At 39.3% G+C, this 23709-nt stretch overlaps 1 protein-coding gene across 1 annotated transcript; it reads right to left on the reverse strand.

The window, feature by feature from the left end:
• Nucleotides 1-206: 206 nt before the first annotated feature.
• Nucleotides 207-23134, reverse strand: SEC22A (SEC22 homolog A, vesicle trafficking protein). The gene is made up of 7 exons (XM_058195234.1): nucleotides 22833-23134; nucleotides 18145-18348; nucleotides 15380-15543; nucleotides 12334-12528; nucleotides 9616-9734; nucleotides 3301-3366; nucleotides 207-2543 (listed from the first exon to the last, which is right to left on the reverse strand). The coding sequence occupies exons 2-7, from the start codon at nucleotides 18324-18326 to the stop codon at nucleotides 2343-2345; spliced, it is 927 nt and encodes a 308-aa protein (XP_058051217.1). The 5' UTR covers nucleotides 18327-18348; nucleotides 22833-23134; the 3' UTR covers nucleotides 207-2342.
• Between the last annotated feature and the right edge of the window lie 575 nt (nucleotides 23135-23709).

A 23709-nucleotide genomic window follows, 5' to 3' on the forward strand; every position in this document is an offset into this window, starting at 1 on the left:
AATATATACATATATATGAACACACAGAGTCATCATTTGGTCCTCAATGAAATATTTATCATGAGCTATTTTACTGGTGTGTATTTATGAATACACACCATAAATTTAATTAAGGCATTAAAACACTGGCTTGTCATTGTTGGCTTATTGCAGTCCCATAAAGTACCTTAATCACATTACTGTAGAAAAGAATCTAATACATGAAGCACTGAAAATTACTGTATATTGCAGGCAAAAATACAGAAGTTGGGCTTGTATAAACCCAAGCCACAGTAAGATTTATTTTTTGGCTTTGTATTATATTAACTGAGCCAATTATGGCTTATTCAAATTGTGATTAAGCAAATCATGGCTTAATGTACCATGCGAGCCCAAGCAAAGACTTTTTCCTCTACTGAATCAATCTACAATTATCACTACTTGCAGATGACATGCAACTCAAGTCAAGAAACAAATAGGTTATTAGTGGGGATTAGGTACTCCAAAAACAAATCCACCTCTTTTGCAGCCTTTTAAGAAAAATTTCCAATTATCTTTTAGCACAAGTGCTTCAATACAATTCTTCCTTAAAATCAAATGTTGTAAGAAATTGTAATTTAATAATGCAAAGAGGAATTTTTAATAATAGTTTTTGCTGGAACCAAATTTTGCCTAGCTCTTCCAATGTCGACAATATGATTTTACTCCAGTGGTTCTCAACCATTTTTTCACCATGGACCTCCTTTAAATACCTTTTGTAGCCACGGACCATGGCCACGGACCCCCAAGGCTTAACTCAAAATTTAAATCATAACATTTCTTCAAGCCTTTGTGGACGCCCCCCCATATGACATCATGACCCTCCAGCAGTCCATGGACCACAGGTTGAGAACCACGGTCTTACTCTATTCTGCAACAGAATTCACCCAGAGAAATTTAAGAAATTAGTACCATTCAGAGGCTAAGAAATTGCTAGACAATATTCAACAATATTCTGAACAGTTCTTGTATTCCCACATCAGAGATAGTATCTCAAATGAACTTAAAGGTCCTTGTATTGATTTCAGTGAACTTTAATGGCTCCTAATTTCATCTGGAATTAGCTCATAGCACTCATCTTTTTAAATGTCAAGCCCTACTTTTTGCCTAAACAAGCTTAATTCAGACACTGAATCTCTGTGTTTGGGGGGGGGGGGATAGCTGTAGCCTCCATCTTACCATGTTATTTGTACCTTATCTGCAGGGGATGCGAAAGTTAGCTAGCACAGGTGGTTCACGTTGCAGTTTATACATTGGCAATGACAGCCACAGTGATCTAGCAGGAAGACCAGGTGTTAGTACATCTTCAGGCACAGCAACCGTCTGGATGACATTGGACAAGACATGCTCTCTCAGACCAAGTCATGTGATTCATGAGAAAGGTGGAAGGATTGTGTTTACTGCCTAGAGCTCTGTCAGTGTTATAATCTGTTATAATACGAATAAATAAATAAATTGCAATGATCCAAAACTGTTTCGTCTGCTCCAAATACTTTCATGAGAGAGAGAAATGGCTAAAAATTAACCCGCATCCCATCTAGTCACCTGTTTAATTTCTTTTCCAATTTTATATTATACAGAGAAAATGTCTGTCTCCTCCCACTATATCATCACAGTGATTTTTTTTTTAAATCTTCAAACTTTAGATAAGGAACCAAAGAGAAAATGTGGTCATGTTATTGATGCATTGGGACAGATAAGATCATTTTCTAACTGTCTCTCAAAACACATGAAAGAAAACAGAAGGAAAAGAAGTACTAATGCAGTTCATAATTAACTCAGCATTAGATGGCAGGCCTTTGGGGCTCAAGAACTAATCCCCAGGAACAGATGGTTTCCGGGTTAGGTTTTAATTAAGGAAAATGCAGACACACACCATTAAATTTATGTGCAATCCAATAATCTGGCATTTAGGAATTCATTCATACCGAACTGTTTGTTAATATGCAATACCATCCCTTTATTTCAGCCTTTTCTCTTGCCTCACAAAGGCAAAACTGGCTTGGGACTGGAGAAATCACTTAATATGCCGAGCAGGTCCAATACAGATTCTTGTCGTTGTCAGAGTTCTGAATATGGAGCTTTTCATGCTGCCCTCCAAATTCTCATTTATCCTTGGGGTATATTCTCCAGCATTGGATTGCATTTGTATCCCAATTAGTTTCTGAAACTTTTTTTTTTTTAATTCTTTAAGGAAGAATTTCACTGTCGACTTATTAGTGTCTCAGAGTACATGGAACTTCTCTTCGTACAGCAAAGCTTTTCAGTCCTGAGAAGAATACTGTTTGGATGAAGTTTGCCGTGAAACTATCAGAGGACATCCGTCACACATTGTAATCGGGAGCTTTTCCTTGTGGCTGCCTTAGCCGGATTTGCAACGTTAAAAAAGCACCCACAGTCACATGAAAAAAGATCTGCCAGAGATTGCGCAATTCATATAGGTACATATTACACAAGCAGATTAAGCCAAATGTTAGGAAAGATTTAATGTTCCGCCAACTCGTGCAATATGCAAACAGATAGCACTGCAAAGAAAAAAAATAATGATCATAGTTAAACGATAGCTTGTAGGACTTTACTCGATTCTGTAGAGATCAAAGAAAGTGAGTAGAGAAAAAGTCCTCTACTCAACATAAAGAAAAAAAACAGTTTCAATACTACTGTTATTCTTTTGGGGAAGAAAAGACCTGTTTGCTTTCCTCTGACTTTGAAGACTTTTCAGAAATTCTCACATCAGAAAACTAAAATTTGTCACTCAAGTCTGCCTTGTGAAGCCATATAGAGATGATAATAGTGCTCTTGGTTGACTATTAGAATCTGGATGTTCTGGGCAACATAGAGTGTTTAGGTAAAATTTGTTTTATACTGACTGCAATGTTTTAAGTAATTTCTTGAACTGCAATTCTATCAAATATCATGCATAATACAAAATAAGGTGAGTTCTGAAGATAAAGAAGATATCTCTTTTATCTCTGAATGCTCTTCCGGCACTCAAAGAGATTTACTTTGCAACATAACATAGTATGTCTCACACCTTGCATCATTTAAATGAACCATATAAAAGCAACAAAATTTTACAGTGATAGTACAAACCCACCAAAATAACTTGTGCAATACCCCCCCAACACACACTTAGAATATATTCAATGTGGTTCATTTTTTATTAGTCAAGCATCTAGGCAGAATGACCAAATCCAGTGGAGTTCTGAGAATGCTTATAACCTAAAGCCTGTTCTGGGCTGTGACCAGTGACAAAACATATATACATACATACATATATACCTGATATAAACAAGCTGCTGTGCCGAGGAAAAAGGCAATAACAAAACTGAAGTCATCTTCTTCATTCTGAAAAAAAGGGCACAATAAGCATTCTCAAATCAACATATTTTATGGTGTGTAAAGAAGACAGACTACTATCTTAAATACTGAAATTCTGGAACCTCTTTTCCAGAACTCAATCAAGTCTTTCCTGTATTGAGTTTGGCAGTTTGGTGTCTTCTATGGTCAATTGTATCAATATCCTTGCATATCATCATCATAAACAACAACAGCAGCAGCAGTTTCCTTCCCTAGTCAGGAACCACAAGCATGAATTGGATGTCATCCATCTTCATTTTAACACACACATGAGGAGCCTTGTACTGTAATTAGAAACTGAAATTAAAATGGTCCTGATATCTGTCCAGCTGATCACATTACCAAGTTAGACAAATAACTAGAAGTGACCTGTGTTTTCTTTCCATTTACTGACTGCTCCCTGGGATTTACTGGTGGGTCAATAAATCTGTATTAAGCATTTGGGTGAGAAGGGTCAATTGATTTCCCATCCATGGCTACTCTCCCTGAAGCCCTGTGTAGACTGTTCCATCAATAGCTTGGGAGAAAAGTAAAGTTTTCATGACAGATTATGTAAAGTCTTGACCGGGTTGAGATGGGAAATTTAGCAGTTTGCCTGATGTTTATCTTTTAATCTTAGAACTGGACACAAGCCCTGCTACCACTTCAAGTAATTTCTGCATATTGCCTTTAAACAAACTGATCAGCTGTTTTCATATTTAGTTTGGCTTTAAACCAGAGCAGTTTGGTTCAATAAGAATCATGTAAAATAGAACATAGCCAGCAGATGGTGCTATGCTCTCACAAAGTAAAATTATAAACTAATAAATCATGGAACCCAGAGAACAAATTCAATTATTTTGGCAAGAGAGCTAAGAATAATACAGCACTTTCCTGTCAGTTGGAATACCTAAAGATCCTAGGCAGGGAATCTGGACCCAGAAGATCCGAATCCCATTTGTTTCTCAATGGACTTGACCGTTTAACCCAGAACAAAATTCCTGCCTTCCCACCATATGTGTTTTATATGACTACACTGTACAAATGGATTATATATAATTGTTTACAGTTGGCCTGCTTCCCAGAAAAAGGAGTTCTTCCATCTGAGAGGGCGAGAGAGAAAAGAGGAATATGTGAATGTATTCAGGTAAGTAACAGGGGAGGGAGAAAAATGCAGAGGAAGACTGGAATGGTGCCCAAAGCACATACTGTTCATTAATAATAATACAAAAGGCAGAAATTTAACTCAATTGATAAATACAGTTTTGAAATCAAAGTTTTTAACCTTTTAATACGCATGGTAGACTAAAACAAGGAAATACTAAAGCAATCAAGGTATCGCCTTTGTTAATAAGTGGACAATATGTACACATCAGAGGTGGGCTTTAGCAGGTTCTGATCAGTTCTGGAGAACCGGAAGCGGAATTTTTTTTTTTTTTTTTTTTTTTTTTTTGTTCAAAAAGTTTTTATTGGTCAAAAAAGGTTTATACAAATACATATCAGGTATGGTAAATTTTCATTTTTCTTATGCAAGATAAGAATTTTACTCAAATTTTAAACACATACAACAGCCATATGGCAAGCAGGTAACACGAAATAGCTAAGTTTACAAATCTTACATACGCAATAAAGAAGGGTCAAGAATAAACAGAATATCATACAAAAGAGAATAAGGAAAACCAACACAATACCAAATATCTTTGTCACTTCCTAGTTTTGGATCTCAGAACTCTGGGTTCAGCCTGACCCAACTCCAGGGCCGCAACAGCGGCAGCCGCCTCCGCCCCATGGTCTATAACCTCCCTTCTTCAATTCCTGGGTCATCTAATTCCAGGAGGGCTTTGTGTTCCTCCACGAGGCCGTAGCCTCCGCAATTGTACTAATTTTTTCGTAATGCCCTCCCGGAAAATCATCAATCCTCTGGCATCAGCCATCTGAAGCCTACTCCTTCTGGTACAATTTGCTTGACAAAAGTAATATTTCTTTCTCATTTCACGTACCTGTCTGGGAATCTGCCTCAGAATGGCTATCTCCTGCCCCTATAAGTCAGTGCCCCACTCCTATGTTTTCTAAGAATTTCATCTCGTCTCTCTTCTCACAAATTTGACATGAACCTCTCTGGGAACTGCATGCGTGCGTGCATATTGTGAATTAACTCTATAAACTCGATCCACATCCCAATTCATGAAATCAACACCTCTCCCAAGAAATTCTCCCAACAATTTAGTCACAACATCTCTCAAATCTTCTTGGTCCACTTCTTCCAAATTTTGAAACCTAAGGAAATAAGACATTTTATCCATCTGTAGTCCAAGCACAGCATTGCCTGTCGTCTCCTCTCTTTTCTGCACTGCCCGCATCTCACCCTCAGACCTTCCACTTTCTGCTTGTTTTCTGCTGAGACTTGTTGAGTATCCTTTAAATCCTTTTGGATAGTCACAATTTCTGCTCTTATTTCCGTTTGGCCTCTTTGCAAATCATCCAGTTTCTTGTCCATATTGGATAACTTTTCCAGAATTCTCTCCATCTCTCCAGCAGTTGGGCTCTGACCTTTGCCATTTAAAAAAAAAATTCAAAATCCTCAGGCAAGCACAGTACCCTTGTAATTTCCTCCGGATCCACCAGGGGGCACCCACAGGAGCAACGAGTCCAGAGTACAGTTAGTCAACCAGGAAGCCGAAGGGAAGTGATGTCATCAAGATTCTCATAGTGAAGGCTGGGCGCCACCACTGTTCCCCAGAGGAGGGGGGCCTCAAACCTCCCTCCTAAATTTCTCCATCACCTCTTCTCTCCAGAGCTCCACAAAACCGGTAATCTTCTTATTTTAAGTTCTCCTCTCTCCAGAATGACTCGTGCTCCTTCCAACCGCAGGGGAGAAAACCCCCGCACTCCGGAGCACTCCACTCGCCACCGATATCCCTTCCCTTCTCCATTCCTCAATTCTTCTCCGCTCCTGTTCACCACCAGGCTGCTGCAGTTATAAATCCAAAGCCCCGTGTCACCGGGCACAGCGCCCAGGCGACGACCAAAGTAATGGCCGTGGCCTGTGGCCTCCAAACCCCGCCGAGCCTAGGACGCGCCAGCATCGGTCCCCCCAGTCCTGTATGTCGGCTGGGAGACCCCTGGCGAGCCGTCCGTGCGGCAGGTGTCCTTTTCGGAACACCTGGCCCCTGGGGGCCTCGGCGGCGGCCGGATTCGGGCACTGGAGGCAGGAGAAGCCTCCAGACGACCGTTGCCACTGGACACCGGAAGTCGTCTCCCCGGAAGCGGAAATTTTGAGTAGTTCAGAGAACCAGTCGTAAAAATGCTGACTGGCCCTGCCCCCATCTATTCTCTGCTTCCTGAGTCCCAGTTTATTGGGAGGAAATGGGGATTTTGCAGTAATCTTCCCCTGGATTGGGGTGGGAATGGAGATTTTACAGTATCCTTCCCCTGCCACGGCCACCAAGCCATGCCCCCCAAGCCACACCCACAGAACCAGTAGTAAAAAATGTTGAAACCCACCCCGGTACACATTCTCATCTTCAAAAGTAGAGGGAGTTTTTGTAGCATGTCTGCATTCTAAGATTCTAAGAGGGAGAGACAGAGACAGGCAGAACGAGAGAGAATGAGGGGGAGGGGGAGGGAGAGGGAGTGGGAAGAGAGAGCGCAAATGTGATGTGCAAATGTCTTTGACTCTCACCATGGATATAGTGATTCCATCCCTTCATAAGGAATTATCTGAAATAGCATATCTGTCTGGATTAATACATTCTGAATTCCCTTATAATCAGCAGCAAATATTAGCATGCACTAGAACAGTGATGGCGAACCCTTTTTTCCTTGGGGTACTGAAAGTGCACATAAGCGACAACTCACACGCGTGCCAGCACCCATAATGCAATGCACACCCCACTGCACAGGCGCAGAGGACCCTGCCCCACGCATGCGCCCCAAACCGCGGATACACCTCCAGCCCCCTGCGCATGTGCTTTCGCCCCTCCTATGCCTTTTTTTGGACCTGGAAAGCCTCCTCCACCAACCTTTGCTGGCAGGAACAGCCTGCTCCATGCCTGGAAGTGGCAGAGCGACAGCAACCGCCACCAGGGGTGAGGGGGTGGCGGTGGCAAGGACGGGTGACCTGGGCTTCCCCCCCTCCCTCCCCGCCCAACTGGCCAGCTGAGGTGCACGGGGCAGCATTTTTTTTTACTCTTAGCTGAGATACATTTTTTTTTCCTTTTCAGCTGAGATTGTTTCACTTTGGAAATTTTATTCATCTGTCATTTTCAATACATGTGTGGACTACAAAGGGAGCCAGGTGACCACAGACCAGCGGCCTCTCGGTCTGTCAGCCTCGGCCGAATCTCTGCCTCTCAGCCACTTTGGCAGCTTCGTGACTCCCCTGCCGGTCCACCGCCCGCAGGCTTCCCCAGCCATTTGCCAGCCAGGCTTTCTGTGGGCCACAGCCAGGCAGGGCCCACCACTACTTTTCCCTTGCCTGGTGGGTTGGGACACTTGAGCAACCCGGCTGCCCCATGCCGAGAACCACATCACCCTGCCACGCTTGACTGTGAGTCTTTTGGCGAGCTCAGCATGCATCACCGGGCCAGAGGGCAACCAGGTACCAGCCCGTTCCCTGGTGAGACAAAGAAGCGGCTGTTCCCCGTCTGGTAGCGTCTTGGACAGGCTACTTCGGCCTCCGAATGCACGGCCTCTGCCGCCCTGCCTGTGGGGGTCCTCCTGCTGGGAACCGTCGGCCCAACAGGTTTAGCTGGTGGGGCTTTGGTGGACCAGCAGCTGGTGAGGGTGGGGAGGATGGGCTGCCTGCACAGGTGACAACATGGCCGTCAAAGCAGGGCCAAGAAACCCTCTTGACTCGCTCCACCGGCTGCACATGTCCCATGGACTGTGGGCATGCCACCTCCCCCTGCGATGGCCGGAGAGCCTGGCTCGTCGGTGGGGGTCAGGTGGGGGTGCCGCACCGCCTGGGGTTGGATCTGTCGCCCGATCTCCACCATACCCACTGCTGCGCTGCCAGTTGAGCCAATGGCCAAGCCAGCCGCCCTTCTGCTCCTTCCCCAACATTGGCTGCAAGACCCATCCGGAGTCGAGAGGGGACTTCGAGACAGGGATGCGATTGTTGCCCCGCATCCTCCTCAGCTTGCAACAGTTGGCTCGGGTGGTTGCAAGAAGGTGAAGCCAGTAGAAGTGGCTGCTGAACGCAGGGGAAGGTATCCTTGGGACGTGGAGAAGCTAGTTGGGTTTGGATCGTGGGATGGGAGGTGCTGAAAAGTTAACCCTTGACTCTCTCGATCCCCCTACCCACCCACCAGCACCTGGATGGTATTACTGAAAGTAGAGGCCCCTGTAAATTAACGTGTGGCTGCAGTGCGGGTTCAGTTCATGTCTGAAGGCTATTCAGGAGAGATCGGGACCAGGGTGCTTATTTGCCAAATCGATTTTTTGGACCTGGGGAGCGCTCCTAGCTGGCAAGGGGGTGAATGTCCTGGGGTATGTATGCATGCGCACCAGTCAGCTAGTCTTCTGTTTACTGGCACACATGTGTGCGCGACAATCAGCTGGCCAGCTGAACTTCCAGTTTCTGGCACTGCCGCACACATGAAGATCAGCTGTTCATTGCATGAGCATGTGCACCAATAACTAGAAGACTAGCTGGCCAATGCACATGCGTGCGCTGGAAACCCGGAAGAGGAATGGCCGACACCGTGCGTGCCAGGTGAAATGGCTCTGCGTACCACTTCCAGCACACGTGCCATAGGTTCGCCATCATGGCACTAGGAAAACACTTAAAACATATCAGCGTCAACCTATTTTATGTGACAGACATAGATAAGCAACCCAGATTCCCACTTCCCTTGACTATTTAACAAGGAATGCAGCTTTTAGACATTTAACATAGTCCATTCCAGATTTATCTATGGCCTCTATTTCCTTTTAAGAAAGCTGGGTGAAGAGGGAGGGAGGGAAGGAAAGAGGGGAGGGTGGGGGGAGAGAGAAAAAGAAAAAGAGAATTATGTCTGTAACATGTCTGCATCAAAAACCCCTCTTGCTCTTTCATGAAACTAGGAAACTGAGATGGCAAACACTTCAGCTCAGGAATGCAAATTCAGCCTGATAGGGAAAGACAATGGTCTTATCCAATTACTATTCCAGAGTTATTTTACTGCTAAACGCTGTTAAATTATTTGAAAAAATAAAGTTACACTCTTAATCTTAAAAATATTTTTTCTTGTTTCAAAGTTATGAATATAACAGTACCTGTAGAAGACTCTCTATAGCATGAAAACCACGAATTAAATTCAAAGCAGCACATAAAAGGCTAAGAAGAAAGGAAACAATTCCCGATAGCGTCACAGGTTCCAGTCGTTGGTGAGGGGCTGGTAGCAGAGAGAAGAAAATATTATAAATATTTTAAAAGCTTTTTTTAATGTTTGAGCAAAACCTGCTAATGCTATTTTTCTCAGTTTTTGTCTTGTTCTAGACAAAATACTTTAAATGAGGAAACAAAGCTTAATTGAGGGCATGAGTGGTCAATTTGCAACTTTTATGTTTACCTGGAAATGCACATTAGAAATTGCTGAATTATTGTGCAGATTAAAATGCAGCCTCCCCCTAGTAGAAAAATGTATTTATTTTGTTTGCTTAACTAGAAACTTCATTTCTACAAGATGTAATAACATGCAGGTAGTCCTCGACTTATGACCACAACCGAACTCATAATTTCCATTACTAAATGAGACAGTTGTTAATTTTACAATCTTTCTTGCCACAGTTGTTAAGTGAATCACTGGTTGTTAAGTTAGTAACATGGTTGTTAAGTGAATCTGATTTCCCCATTGACTTTGCTTGTCTGGTCGCAAAAGGTGATCACATGACCCAGGACACTGCAAATATCATAAATACATTTGCATACATTCAAATTTTGATCGTATGACCATGGAGATGCTATAAGTCATGTGAGAAATGGTCATCTCACGTTTTCCAGTGCCACTGTAACTTCAAATGGCCACTAAATGAATGGTTGTAAGTCAAGGACTACCTGTATCAAACTAATGTACCTAAACTATGCAGTGTAAGACTTAAATTCACAAAATAAAAACACAGACATAAAGTTACAATTAGCCAATGAATAAGTAAAATAAGGCTTTTAAAATTGTACTTTTTCACATTTCAGTTTTTTCTTTGTTAAAGCATGTTACAGGACTAAAGAGTGATTTTAAAGCCCATGGTAAATATACTTATTCAGAAGCATCAAAAGTTACTTCTGAAAGAGGGTACAGAAGATTACAAACGCCCCATATGCATATATTTTTCATTATAAGATATGGAATAGTACAAAAAATATTCCAGACTCATTTCCTTTTTTTAATTAATTCTAATTCTAGCCAATTATCCTTTGGTCAACTATATGGATATCTCTTATCTAATGGCAGGCCATGCTGATCCTAAAGGGGTTCTGCGAGATGGGTTTGGTTTTAGACCTCTGTTGAACAGAACATTGCAAAATGAATCAGAGGAAAGCTAAAAGATGTATGACAACTCACAAGATTTTGAAACTCTTATATTTCAATAGAAATATATGTAGTTCTGAACTGGGGGGTCCTTGGGTGTCTCTGAGCTTGATGGTTTTCTTGCAGACATTTCATTAGCAATATGAAGATGTTACCTACTTTGGTAATGAAACTTCTGCAAGAAAACCACCAAGCTCAGAAAAGCCCCAAGGACCCCACACTCTAGTAGGCATTTTATTTTTCTGGGATACAAAAGAGCTCCAAATTTGCCATTCTCTCCATGATTGCAAGAGCGATGAAGAAGCAAAGATAAAGAGCAAAGAGAATATAGACTGTAAGCACCTTTCCTGATATTCATCTCTTCCACGAAATGCCAACTATACGCACACATAACTGCCAATTCAAACTGAATGTGTGTACAAGTGTTATTATGAGATTCTACAATTGAGACAGAAATTGAATGGGGGGGAACCACAGGGCAAAACCCCCTGTAGTCTAGGCAACATAGAGAGAGAGACAATAAGGTGAACGAACCATATGTTAAATCATTCTGTCTAAATCAGCGAAGTGTAAAGGTGCCAACAATGAAGTTAATGAGCTGTAACACTGATAGAAAGAGGGGTGCCATTCTACCTTGTGGGCAGAAAAGGCTCTCCAAAGTAGTTCATGAAGTCAGAAAATGCTCAGAAATGACAAAGGCCATTTCTCTAGAGAAGATGACTGCTTCTGTCTGACCAGTGCTTTTTCCAAACTTTGCTACCAAGAAGCAAAGCAAAGTTGTTACATGTTAAGCTGTCCAAGTTGTGGACAGCTTAACATGTAATTGGGGAGAAGCTACTGGGATAAAAGAATAGTTTTAAATACTCATTCAAACATATATCTAAAATCTACTTGTCAAAACCACCATAATAAAATAGGCTTTAAAATTAGTTCTTAATCTCCATTACAACACTGAGTTCTTATAGATGACCACTATAGACTGATCAAGTTCTATCATTGTTTTTTAATGTAGAATTTTATGATGTCATTGAAACAATTGGCCAGGGATTGGGTATTCATTCTCATTCAATCTCGTCTTCTGATTTTAGGGAGAATAATGACTTATCAAATCTATGGTTTCCTGGGAGACGGCACTCTTATCTTTTTCTGGGTCAAAGTCCCTAATTCCCTCTCTCTCATACACACACATCATTCATAATGTGATGAAACTATCTTTGTGAACAGTAACTTTTCACTGGGACACCAAGGAAAAGAAGTTCTTCACACTGTACTGAGAAACCAGCTCAGAATCCCTTCCCCCATCTGAGCTTAAGTAAGTCATTCAAAATCCAACATTACCAAAGTCCTCATGTTGCAGTTGGTCATGAAATTTACAAAAGGAATGCAGTAAACCAAACAGATCAATCTCTACCTTTATCCCAAAATAAGTAAATTTGAATAAGTAAACTTAAATCCATCATCTCACCTGGAGACATTTTTCTTGTGTCTTTGTTTTCTTGTAGAGATCCATATGGATATCCATTGGCTGAACAGAGTTCTGACAGGGAAATCTGGTAAGGTGGTCTCAGTCTAATTTCTGTTTGCATGTCAGCAAGATTTATCCTTGTTGACAGAGATCGTGGATTGTTGTATCTTTGTTTGGTCCTCTGAATAAAATTATCTGTATAAAATTAAAGCAACCCCCTTTAGATTTTTGATGAAAACATCACTGGGGACCCCATAGCTTTATGGACAACATACATCTCAGATGCACACATTTGAATTCATTATTTAAAATACTTACATCCACTATGGAAAATTTTAATGCTGCTGCTGCTTTCTACCTAGTATATCATGGGCTAATTAATTTTGCAGCACCAGAAGATTAAATGCTACAATTTTAATTATGAATAAACTAATGTTGCATGCAATGGCAAGCCTGAAAGTGCAACTAATATAATTAATTAATTACACTTGATTTAATTTTTCTTGTAATTCAGAGAACTTTCTTAGGAAAAATAAGCATTTGTTCTGAGCTCCAGGCAGTTTTCTGAATAAAGGCATTATATTCACAATATTTAGAATGCCATCACCTATAGCCTGAAATACTTTCCTATAGAATATAAGCACAGCGTGACAACCACAAATTAATAGTTAGCAAAATACACATTATAGTGACTGCAAGGGTGGTGAAATGGTGGTTTTTTAAACATTTCTACTTATTCTCAGCCTAAGTATAATTTCATGGTAAGTATCACTGTGCTTATCAAACCTGATGCGCCATTATACACGTTGACATAAAAATATAATCCATTTAAATTCTTAAGAGTTTACCCCAGTGTAATCTCACTTAGATTTGCACCCTTTATTGTCAATAAAATATTTTTTAAAAAATGAGTATATTATTATAAAGCTGAGAGGTGAAATGCACTATTTCATTATTACTGGCAATGTGGTTCAAGTAATTATTCCCAGATGACTAGATTACTGCAATGTACTTTACATGGAGTAGCATCTGCGTTATCTATCTACTGGCATCTTTTGGTATGCTAATTCGAGGTTGAAATCTGAGTTCAGAGGTCTTTTTGAACTCCTGTCTGCCTTCAATGTCTTTACAGAAGTTCTTGTAATACTTCTTCTTGTATCTTTCTAACAGCTCTTCGAAAGTTTTGATTAAGTTCTTTGTCTTTCTTGGTTTTGGTTCCTCTTCTTCTTTTGATAATTTTCACTTCTTTAGCTAGTGACTGTGATGAATTTTAGACCTTAGGGGAACCTGCTGGGGATATTATATCCTTGGCACATAATCCAGATGTTCTTTGCTCATCCACCCCAGGATGAACACATCCTCTGCCAGAATGAATGAACAGGATCTGAGGGGGCAACTGGTACACTTCCCTCCAAAAATATGTTAACAGTTAACTGCTTCCTATTAAGGTGGTTAACGAAGAAAGGCTCAGAGGCAATGTTTTTTCTGCTGCAGTCTTTATTTTATGGAAACAGCTTCCCCACTGAGCTCAGATCAGCACCCATTTTAATAGCTTTCCAGAAGCTATTAAAATCAGAGATTTTCCAGACAGTATTTGGGGAATGAGGAATTCATGCCATCTGTATTACTGCAGTGCATTATTACTATATTGTTGCCTTGGTTTCAATATTGTTTTAATGTTGTGAATCACCAGGAATCTATGCAGATTACTGTAGGATATGACAGAAATAAATATATAAATTTTATTGTCTCCCCACGGAAACAGTAGGCATTAAGTGAGATGGTCATAAAATAAGCAGAACACAGGGCCCTAAGAGACATCAAGCTGTGTGAAATATAGTCATCCCATGTCTTACTGTACATTCCTCTGGTTTCTGAAAACTGTGGACTGTTTATAAATTATGCCAATTTTTAAGGCTTTGTAATATGAACAAGTACCAGTACTCCAGACATTTGTCCATGTTAAAGTTTATTTCAATTCTGAGTAGTAAGCCCTTTTCTGGTTTCCAAGTGTGTATATAATCTTATAATATGATATTTCTGATATTACAAATTCAATGAAAGTTGAGCCTTGGATCTCTGAAAAATAAAAAATATGGCTTTCCTCTCTACTTTTGTTAGATTAGAGTTTGGTTTTTTTAAAAAAAGTAGGGCTGCTTTTTGAATTATTCCATATATATGGCAGATCCCATTAATAGGATTTTTAGGACTACAAAGCTTCTATAAGATCATGGTTTGTAGATTAACAAACACAAATAATGAAATTAAATGTATTTCCAATATAATTTACTTATGCACTAAGGATATTAAAATTGACCTCAACCACTCTCAAGTTCTACCTATTTCACAAGCTTTCTGTTTTGAAGGTAACACCATAGAAGACTCCCATAAATATTGCCTTGAGAACCCATACCAAGGCAGGACATTCATAAAACCATGCACTCAAACAACAATAAACCACTGGTGTCTTAAATAGTCATTTCAAAAAAAAATAAAATCTCAGGCCGCAGAAGATTATAAACAGAGTGCAAGAAAGAGAGAGCATGAACATGTGTCTATGGAAAACATTTAACAAAAATGATTTAAACATTAGGCAGTTTTAATGAAACTGACAGGTCAATATATACTAAATATTAGTAATGCAATTCATCACATATTCATGGTAAGTTGCAAGAGGCAGCAAAAATCTAAACCTCCTAGATATTCTAAAGCACCTTTTCCTCCTTGTTCATAAGTGTAGAAGATCCGGATTCCATATCTGCAGGAGAATTACTCCTGAATAAAACAGATCCATTGGGCTGCTCCAAATCCCTATGAAATAATATTGTTGTCACGCATTTGGAAGTGATTTTTAGATCACTGTACATTGCTTGTGAATCAAACAGTGATTGAATGAATATTTTAATGCCAAGTTGTGTTCTTTTATGTCATAACTAAAAAGAATGCAAAATACTACATTTTGTAAACTATGCTGAAGTAAATATATTACACACGTTTAGAAGCCCAAAATCAAGCCAGTTCTTGAAGAAAGTGATGAACCCCTTACCAAATTCAATGAAACAGTAAGGTCTGACTGCTGTATTTGTCTTCATCATGTTGTATGTGGTAATGAACTCCTTTTGAAGCTCATCCAGGAAGCAGAAGGCAAGGACGTTGGGATAATTTTCAGTGCAGAGCATCATATAACTCACTCCCAGGGAACTAATAAAGCTGTGTTTTGGTGGGGGAGGAAAAATGTGTCTTTAATATTTCAAAATTAAAATAATGTATTCACAGATTAGTTTAGGTAGGCTTTACACATAACTACAACAAGAGAAATAATGATGAGTCTAATGAAAGTATTACTATTCATGAGAAAATAAATTAAGGGCATACAAAACTCACTGAATCAAAAACAGAATGTGATCTTGCTGAACCTCGTCTTGGATCATGCTGTTCTGGGAGTGATTCCCAAAGGTAAATCTTTTGAACCAGAAGCAGTTTAAAGTATGCTGGACATGTTTTAGATCCAGGCTATTTCTGATTCAGAGAATGTATCCCCAGAAGCCACTGAACTCTTCCCAGCATGGTTCCATAGTTCCGTAAGGAGATTATAATATTCTATCTATCTCTAACTATAATGCTATTTTCACAGAACAATTAAGTTTTACTTGGATTTAATGTTTTGCTATTACCTATTAGTAGTTAATATGTTCTTTAAAAAGAGGGCAGGTGGGGGGATGGATAAGTATGGGTGTAGCATAATTTGTATCTCCCTTGTTCTCTCATATACAAATATACTTAAAAACATCAGAAGAATGAAGATGAGTTTTTCTCCTTCAAAGAGGAAGAGAGGAAATAGATAAATAAAGGCTACGGTTTTCAAAATATTTTATTTATCAGTTATTCCTAACTACACATCTATTTCATTCCATAACAAAAAAGGCCAACAGAATTATCTCACTGCGTGAGAGAGTGAAATGTTTTTTTAGCAAGGATGCCTCTTCATCAGAATCCAGCAGGACATTAAGTCAATTTATTATAAAATGTAAAAATCTGCACTTCTAATTAAAATTTTAGCATATGCTTATGCTTTTCATTTATGAAGAATTCTGTTAAAATAATCCATTAATCCATCATTTTCTTATGCATTCAAAACAGCAATTCTAAGACAATTTTGTGCATATGCCATACATTCAACATTGCTTAAATAATTATGCTGATACATTTGCTTGTTTATTTTAGGAATATTTTATTTCTGAAACATCAAGAATTTATCAGAAGTATCTCAGGAAATTTATATATTAAGATTGAATCCATCAAATGCAGAGGGTATAAATGTCAATAAGATAAATATTCTATCTTTGCATTGTGCATGAGGCAATTTACATTCCTTTACACAGAATTACACAGATTTTCCCATTTATTTTCTTGATAAAATGTAACCTAGAGGGTAGTTCATCTTAAAGTTCATCTTAAAGTTCATCTTAAAGTTCATCTTCTACAGAGGAATTATTGAGTCTGTCATTTGCACCTCTATAACTGTCTGGTTCGGTTCTGCAACCCAACAAGAAAAACACAGACTTCAGAGGATAATTAGAACTGCAGAAAAAATAATTGCTACCAACTTGCCTTCCATTGAGGACCTGTATACTGCACGAATCAAGAAGAGAGCCGTGAAAATATTTGCAGATCCCTCGCATCCTGGACATAAACTGTTTCAACTCCTACCCTCAAAACGACGCTATAGAGCACTGCACACCAGAACAACTAGACACAAGAACAGTTTTTTCCCGAAGGCCATCACTCTGCTAAACAAATAATTCCCTCAACACTGTCAGACTATTTACTGAATCTGCACTACTATTAATCGTTTCATAGTTCCCATCACCAATCTCTTTCCACTTATGACTGTATGACTATAACTTGTTGCTGGCAATCCTTATGATTTATATTGATATATTGACCATCAATTGTGTTGTAAATGTTGTACCTTGATGAACGTATCTTTTCTTTTATGTACACTGAGAGCATATGCACCAAGACAAATTCCTTGTGTGTCCAATCACACTTGGCCAATAAAATTCTATTCTATTCTATTCTATTAAAAGTATGTAGCACATGTTATAAAAAATATACTATCTGCCTGTCCCATCTTTAAAAAATTTCAAAAATATAATAGTACAGAAAAATGGGGAGATTGGAACATCAAGTTTATTCTTCTTAAATAATATAGAAGATGCATTTTACAAACACAAGGAAAGCGTTATAAAATTTATCTGGTTTTTCTTTATAAATAAACTTTTCAAAATATAATATTGGTACAATAAAAATATAGGGTTAAGTGGCATAAGAGGGTTATCTTCCTTAAATAATATAGAAGATACAACTGAGTCTATGATATAATTATAAGTGCTGCCATAGATTACACTGCAGTTAACAAAGTTAGCATGCAAGCAGTTTTTTATGCCAAGTCTTGCACTGCCCAAAGATTCAATATTCGAGACACAAAGAGATGGACCCAGAAGAATCTTGCTTAAAATAATTCTACGGAAATCATTAGGGCAATCAAATCTGTGATAAGTAAATCCCTCAAAGGGGTTGCCCTGTCTCTTAAGCTCCTTGTTCTGGCAGTAGTTCAAGAGCAGGGCCTCTGCAGATAAGAGTAATAGATTTGCAGATTTGAGGAGGAATGCTTCTTAACAAGAATGTAATTTCTAAATGTCCTGTAGCAAAAAGATGCCTTCTTCACTGTTATTAGAGCAACTACTGTATCTAGGTTATATGAAACAATAAAGAGCAGAAAGAATACACATGCCAAAGAAAACTTACTTTATGTTATACTTTCCTGCTTGTAAGGTGCATCGGTCTGGAAGCTCAGTGAGTCTCTTTGCAAGACCTTTAAAGTACTTTCGGCATTCCTGTACAGCTGTGTTTTGCTCATAATCAGTAGAAGCGGATAAGGGGAGTCCATCTCTCACACGGACCACTGAGGCAGACAAGATAATGGACATTGCCAACAATAAAAAGTAAAATCTAGAACAGAGCACACAAATAAGATTATATTTATTTTTCCCCTTCATTTATAATGCCATCTAGATTTATTATTATCTGATGACTAAGTTAGTTTCACAATATTTAACACGAGCAAGCTACAAAAATACCTACTGATCCGTTCCTTTTCATATAATTATCAAAACCATTTGCATTTGAGTTCTCCTCTAGCTTTCAAAAACTGGTTGCCTAGAGCTTATTCTTTCTTACCAGGATGGCTACCTAACTGGCAGCTTACCAGTCCGGGTTAAATTAGAAACAGAATAATATTCTATTCGCTAGTTATTCCACTAAGCAGTTCTAACTGGAAGCAAACACGAAGAGAAGACCACATAACCACTAACATATATACATGGTACCAGGAATGTTCCAGTTTAGTGTTCTAGGCAGTAATATTTGTTTCCAAGGTACTACATTCCACTATTACCATATTTTCTATTTTCTATCCTTTCTCTAACCACCAAGATTCCATAGTCTCCCACACTGGGCGGTTTGGGAAGTTTGCCTCACTTTAGGGATTTCAGTGACAGAGGGGAACTGCCTACAAATGTATCTAAGTGTCCCCACTCCTGTTTTCACTATATGATAATCAGCACTATGCTATGTACCAGATGATTTAGTTTGAGATATTGTTCCAAGTCATTAAATATATTATACTTTATAATGCTGAAAACAGTTTATTAAAACATTCATAATGCAAAAGGTATTGCTGGTAATAATTCATAATAGGAATTTAAACTGCATTCTAGGCAGCATTTTGTAAAATACACAAAATATAATTAAGAAATATTCAAGTCTCACTTCACAGTATTTATAAAAGGAGATGATTGAGATTGGTTGCTGAGGTGATGCTGTTAATTGGATATTTTAATTGAGTTTTAATGACTGTCTTTTTATGATTTTTTTTAATACTACCAGAAACCATCAGGAATCATTTTGGAATGTAGCATTATGGAAATAATTTTAACAAACAAACTACAAGATCTCCCTGGGTACAGTCCATATCTGTTATTTCAAACAATTGCAGTTCTTACATGAAGTTACAGCTCCCATCTGATGAATAATTAAGTTTTCTCTTTGCTTTAAAACTCCAATGTTTAGGCCAGGAACGTCTTATCAGCCACATAATTCTTTTCAAGTTGGAAAGAAGACTCCAGTTTATTTACTAGTATAATAATGACATGCCTACAGACCCTCACCTTATTGAGCCAGTGTTGCATGTTTCCATGACAAGACAACTTTATTTCTCCAGAGTAAGAGGAGTGATTCTGAAGAAGATCAGATACTGCTACCTGAAAATATTTGGGACGTCTTCAAGAAATAGTACCAAGTTAGGATCTTCTTTATATTTAGAAGAAAGACTAGACAAATAAGGTCCATGTTTAGGTAGTTGTCTATTCAACCATTATAACCTCCTAGGTATATCATATTCACCCAATCACTTCAGACACAGATTTTTCAGCCTGTTGACATTTAATTTAGATATCAAATTAAGCATGTGGAAAAATATAATATACAGGTAGTTCTTGACTTACAACCACCATTTATTTAGTTACTGTTGGAAGTTATAGTGGTACTGAAAAAAGTGACTTACGACCAGTTTGCAGCATTCCTATAGTCATGTAATCAAAATTTGTGTGCTTGGCAATGCTATGTATTTATGATAATTACATTGTCCTGAAATAATGTGATCATCATTGGTAACCTTCCCAGTCAGTTTCCAACAACAAAAGTCAATGGAGGAAGCCAAATTCATTTAATGACTACTTAAATCACTTAATAATTGCAGTGATTTGCTTAATTGTGGCAAAAGGGTCATAAAAGGGAGCAAAACTCACTTAACAACTGACTTGCTTAGCATGGAAATTTTAGGCTCAATTATGATTGCAAGTCTAGGACTATCTGTACTATACTCCCCAAAATCATTATGGCATTACATATTTGCCCGGTTTGCACTAAACGCCGGGCTATGCCTACTCAATCACATCTGTCTACAGACTACTAAAACTCTGTGTGTGTAATCTATGACCAGGCAAAACTGCAGTTTGAATGGATGCTGAATGAGTGGTCATTAAATGAGGACTACCTATAATTTGCTAGGACTCCCAGAAGTAAATGAACACATATATTAAATATCAAAAATAAATGGTAAGTAATGTAATAAGTAATAATAAAACAATGGGAAAAATCAACAGAACAAAATCAGCCTTTGGAGACTTTGTAAGGTGAAACACCACTTTGAATTGCACCTAGAAACGTTCTGGAAGAATATAGGAGTTTTATGTTCCTGGTGACACATGCCAGCTAAGAGGAGGACTATTCGGTGCCAAATGTAACTTCTAGTGTTCAATGTGGAGCACATTGTGGAATTCAACCAAGTAGTGATGAGAACATGAATAACATGAGTAGCTAGATCTCCCCCTCTGATCCACTATTGAAGTAGGATAAAGGCTGTTATGCATGGTCAGCAAAGAGCTACCACTGCAAAACCTGATGGGCAAATAAGTGCTGTACTACTAAATGTGAAACCCTGACTTTAAACTAAATATAAATGGTCTTAATTTTATTTTTTTAAAACACTCTTACAATTTCTTGGAAACAGATATCAGCCAACCATTAATATACACATTCATACAGATATATTCCAAATGTTTCAAAATGTAATACTGTAACTGACTCAGTTAAAGAGAAGCGTATATTTTATTGTTTACCTTATTTTGTTTATTGAAACTGATGTTAAAACAATACAAGAAGGACTCCTGTAAGAGTCCTCTGAAACCTTTAAAAGCAGCAATCGTATACAATTTCTTATATTATTCAATAGTGCTTATGAGTAGATGTACATTGATTTTTCATCTTGCTTTGCACCTGTTTAGAAAACTTCCAATACTAGATTATATAGAAAATAATACATAATTCCCGAATAACCTCAATTGAATGCTAAAGTAGCTATGATCTTCCACAATGCAGCACTCGTCAAGTGTACAAGACTACAAAATTCCCATTAAATATTGTTTCAGGTTGATGGGAATTGCAGTCAACATATCTGGAAGACACCACTGTGGGCAAGACTGCCTTACCTATATCACTATCTTTACTAATCTCTGCAATAACTTTCAATTGCAACGCTTGAATAGCTACCCTGAATAAGAAAAAATTGAGAACTTTTCCCCCCCATATGTTGAATTAAAACTCCCAGCTTCACTTTCCATTGGACATCCTGGCTGCCGGAAATTACATTTCACAAACAAGAAAACTATCTTTCTTGGCAGAAAAAATGAGCTACTTTTTTTTTTTTAAGTTTTTATTTTTCCATAACAACAAAAAATACACACATTCTCATCAAACAATTACAATGTGCTGAAGGGGTGTTTACATATCTTCTTGTCCAATCTCCACTTAAACATGTCTTTCATCTACATATCTTATATTGTCTTGTCTAACGTATCTTTCCTTCTAACCACTGGTAAAATAAATCCCATATTTCATAATATTGCTTATCTTCTTGATCTCTAATTTCAAATGTCAATTTACTCATCTCTGCACATTCCATCATCTTCCTAATTATTTCGTCTTCCAAAGGTAATTTCTCATTTTTCCAGTTTTTAGCAAACCCAATCCTGACTGCTGTAATAATATTCACAATAAAAAAAAATGAGCTACTTATATCTGGGCTATAAAAAGCCGCCAAATCATCAGGCGTCAGCAAAAAATTATAGACCCTTCCCACCTCAGCCATCATCTAGTGGTTGTCCAGATGATTGCAGCCCAAACTGGGTAGCTCTAGATTAGGATGCCCACAAACTTCTCACCCTTTCTCGCTCAATATCCAGTTAGGAAAAAACAAACAAATCAGTTTTTCCACACAGCTATTAACAGGCCCTCTCATAGTTCACCAGCACCGAGCTTAAGAAGCAGACCTATCCGACTGTCTGTAAAATAAAGTTATTTAATTTTTCAGATCCTTCCTATAGCTCCCCCACCCCCGTGAAAGATTAGCCAAGCACGAGTTCACTTCTACACATTTAGGGGTGGTTCTCCGCTTAGAAAGAGACATCGGGGCTTTTTCCTCGGGTTATAGGACCACGCCAAGCTGACGAGGAGACGTTTTGCTCTCGAACCTCGTCGGAAGAATTTTCGAAGCCCAGAAAGCGCACGGAAGACACAAACGGCAGCAAGGCTTGTTTGTTGCCATGATGGCGACAGGTCTCCCATTCGCGGAGGCGAGCGCTTATGGCGTCCCGAGCTCTCCAAGCGTAGACGGTAAAAGGCACCGATGACGACTGTCATCCAGGAAGGCGACATTCATCCAAGGGTGCCAACGCGTCCGCACCACACCATTTACACCCTTGGCCCAGAGCCTCAACTGAGGGCCCGCGCTTCGCCTGGCGGCTGTCTCGGTTGCTAAGCAACCGGAGGAAAAAAAAGGCTGGAGGGGCGAGGGGAGCGCGAGGAGGCGGAATTACCTGGGTTTGTCGACACGGCACCATCGGCCGCCGAAACCGCCGCTGGTATAAAGCTTCCCGCGCGGAATTCTGGGACCCTGACACGTCACACTCCTCGCGCGCTGGCCCGTTGAAGAGGACGTCGCGTGACGTCGCCTATTGGCGCCCGGTGATCTCCGCGGGCCGCGTTCGCTCTGACGACAAGATCAGTTGCTGGTTCTACGGGTCGATGATCGGCCCGTGAGGGGAGCGGATGGATTTTTAACGGTTGGCATACGGAGATTCCAATCCCTTATTCGAGATACTTTCGAGTTCATCCTGAGCTGAGTTCTGCTCTGAACGGTGTCGGAGAGCCTTTGCCTTATCCGGGTCTGGGCCAGGTTGACCAGCGACTTCCACCCAGGTCTTAAAATCCCGGTGATAGACAGGCAACCCTCGACTTACAACAGTTCGTTTAGTGACCGAAGTTACAACGGCACGGGGGAAAAGCGATTTATGACCATTAAGGGGCGTGCATAAGCGCACCAACGTGTCCTAATGTCCCTTTTTATTCGTATCCATTTCATGTATTGATAATCATGTTTATTCTTTTATCTGTTATCTTATATATGCTTGAGAAATAAATAAAATAAATAACTAATAAATAAAAATAAACATTTTTCACAGTTTGTGACTATTGCAGCATTTCCCCCATGGTCTTGTGATTTACATTGGGCAGCTTGACAACAGGTTCGTATTTGTGACGGTTGCAGTGTCCCAGGGTCATGTGATCATCTTTTGCCACATTCTGACCGACAAAGTCAATGGGGAAGCCAGCTTAAGAACTGTGTTACTAATTTAACAACTGCAGTGATTCACTTAACAAACGTGGCAAGAAATGTTGTAAAAACTCACTTAG

This window comes from Ahaetulla prasina, chromosome 1, assembly GCF_028640845.1.
Source record: "Ahaetulla prasina isolate Xishuangbanna chromosome 1, ASM2864084v1, whole genome shotgun sequence".
Classification (NCBI taxonomy): Eukaryota; Metazoa; Chordata; class Lepidosauria; order Squamata; family Colubridae; genus Ahaetulla; species Ahaetulla prasina.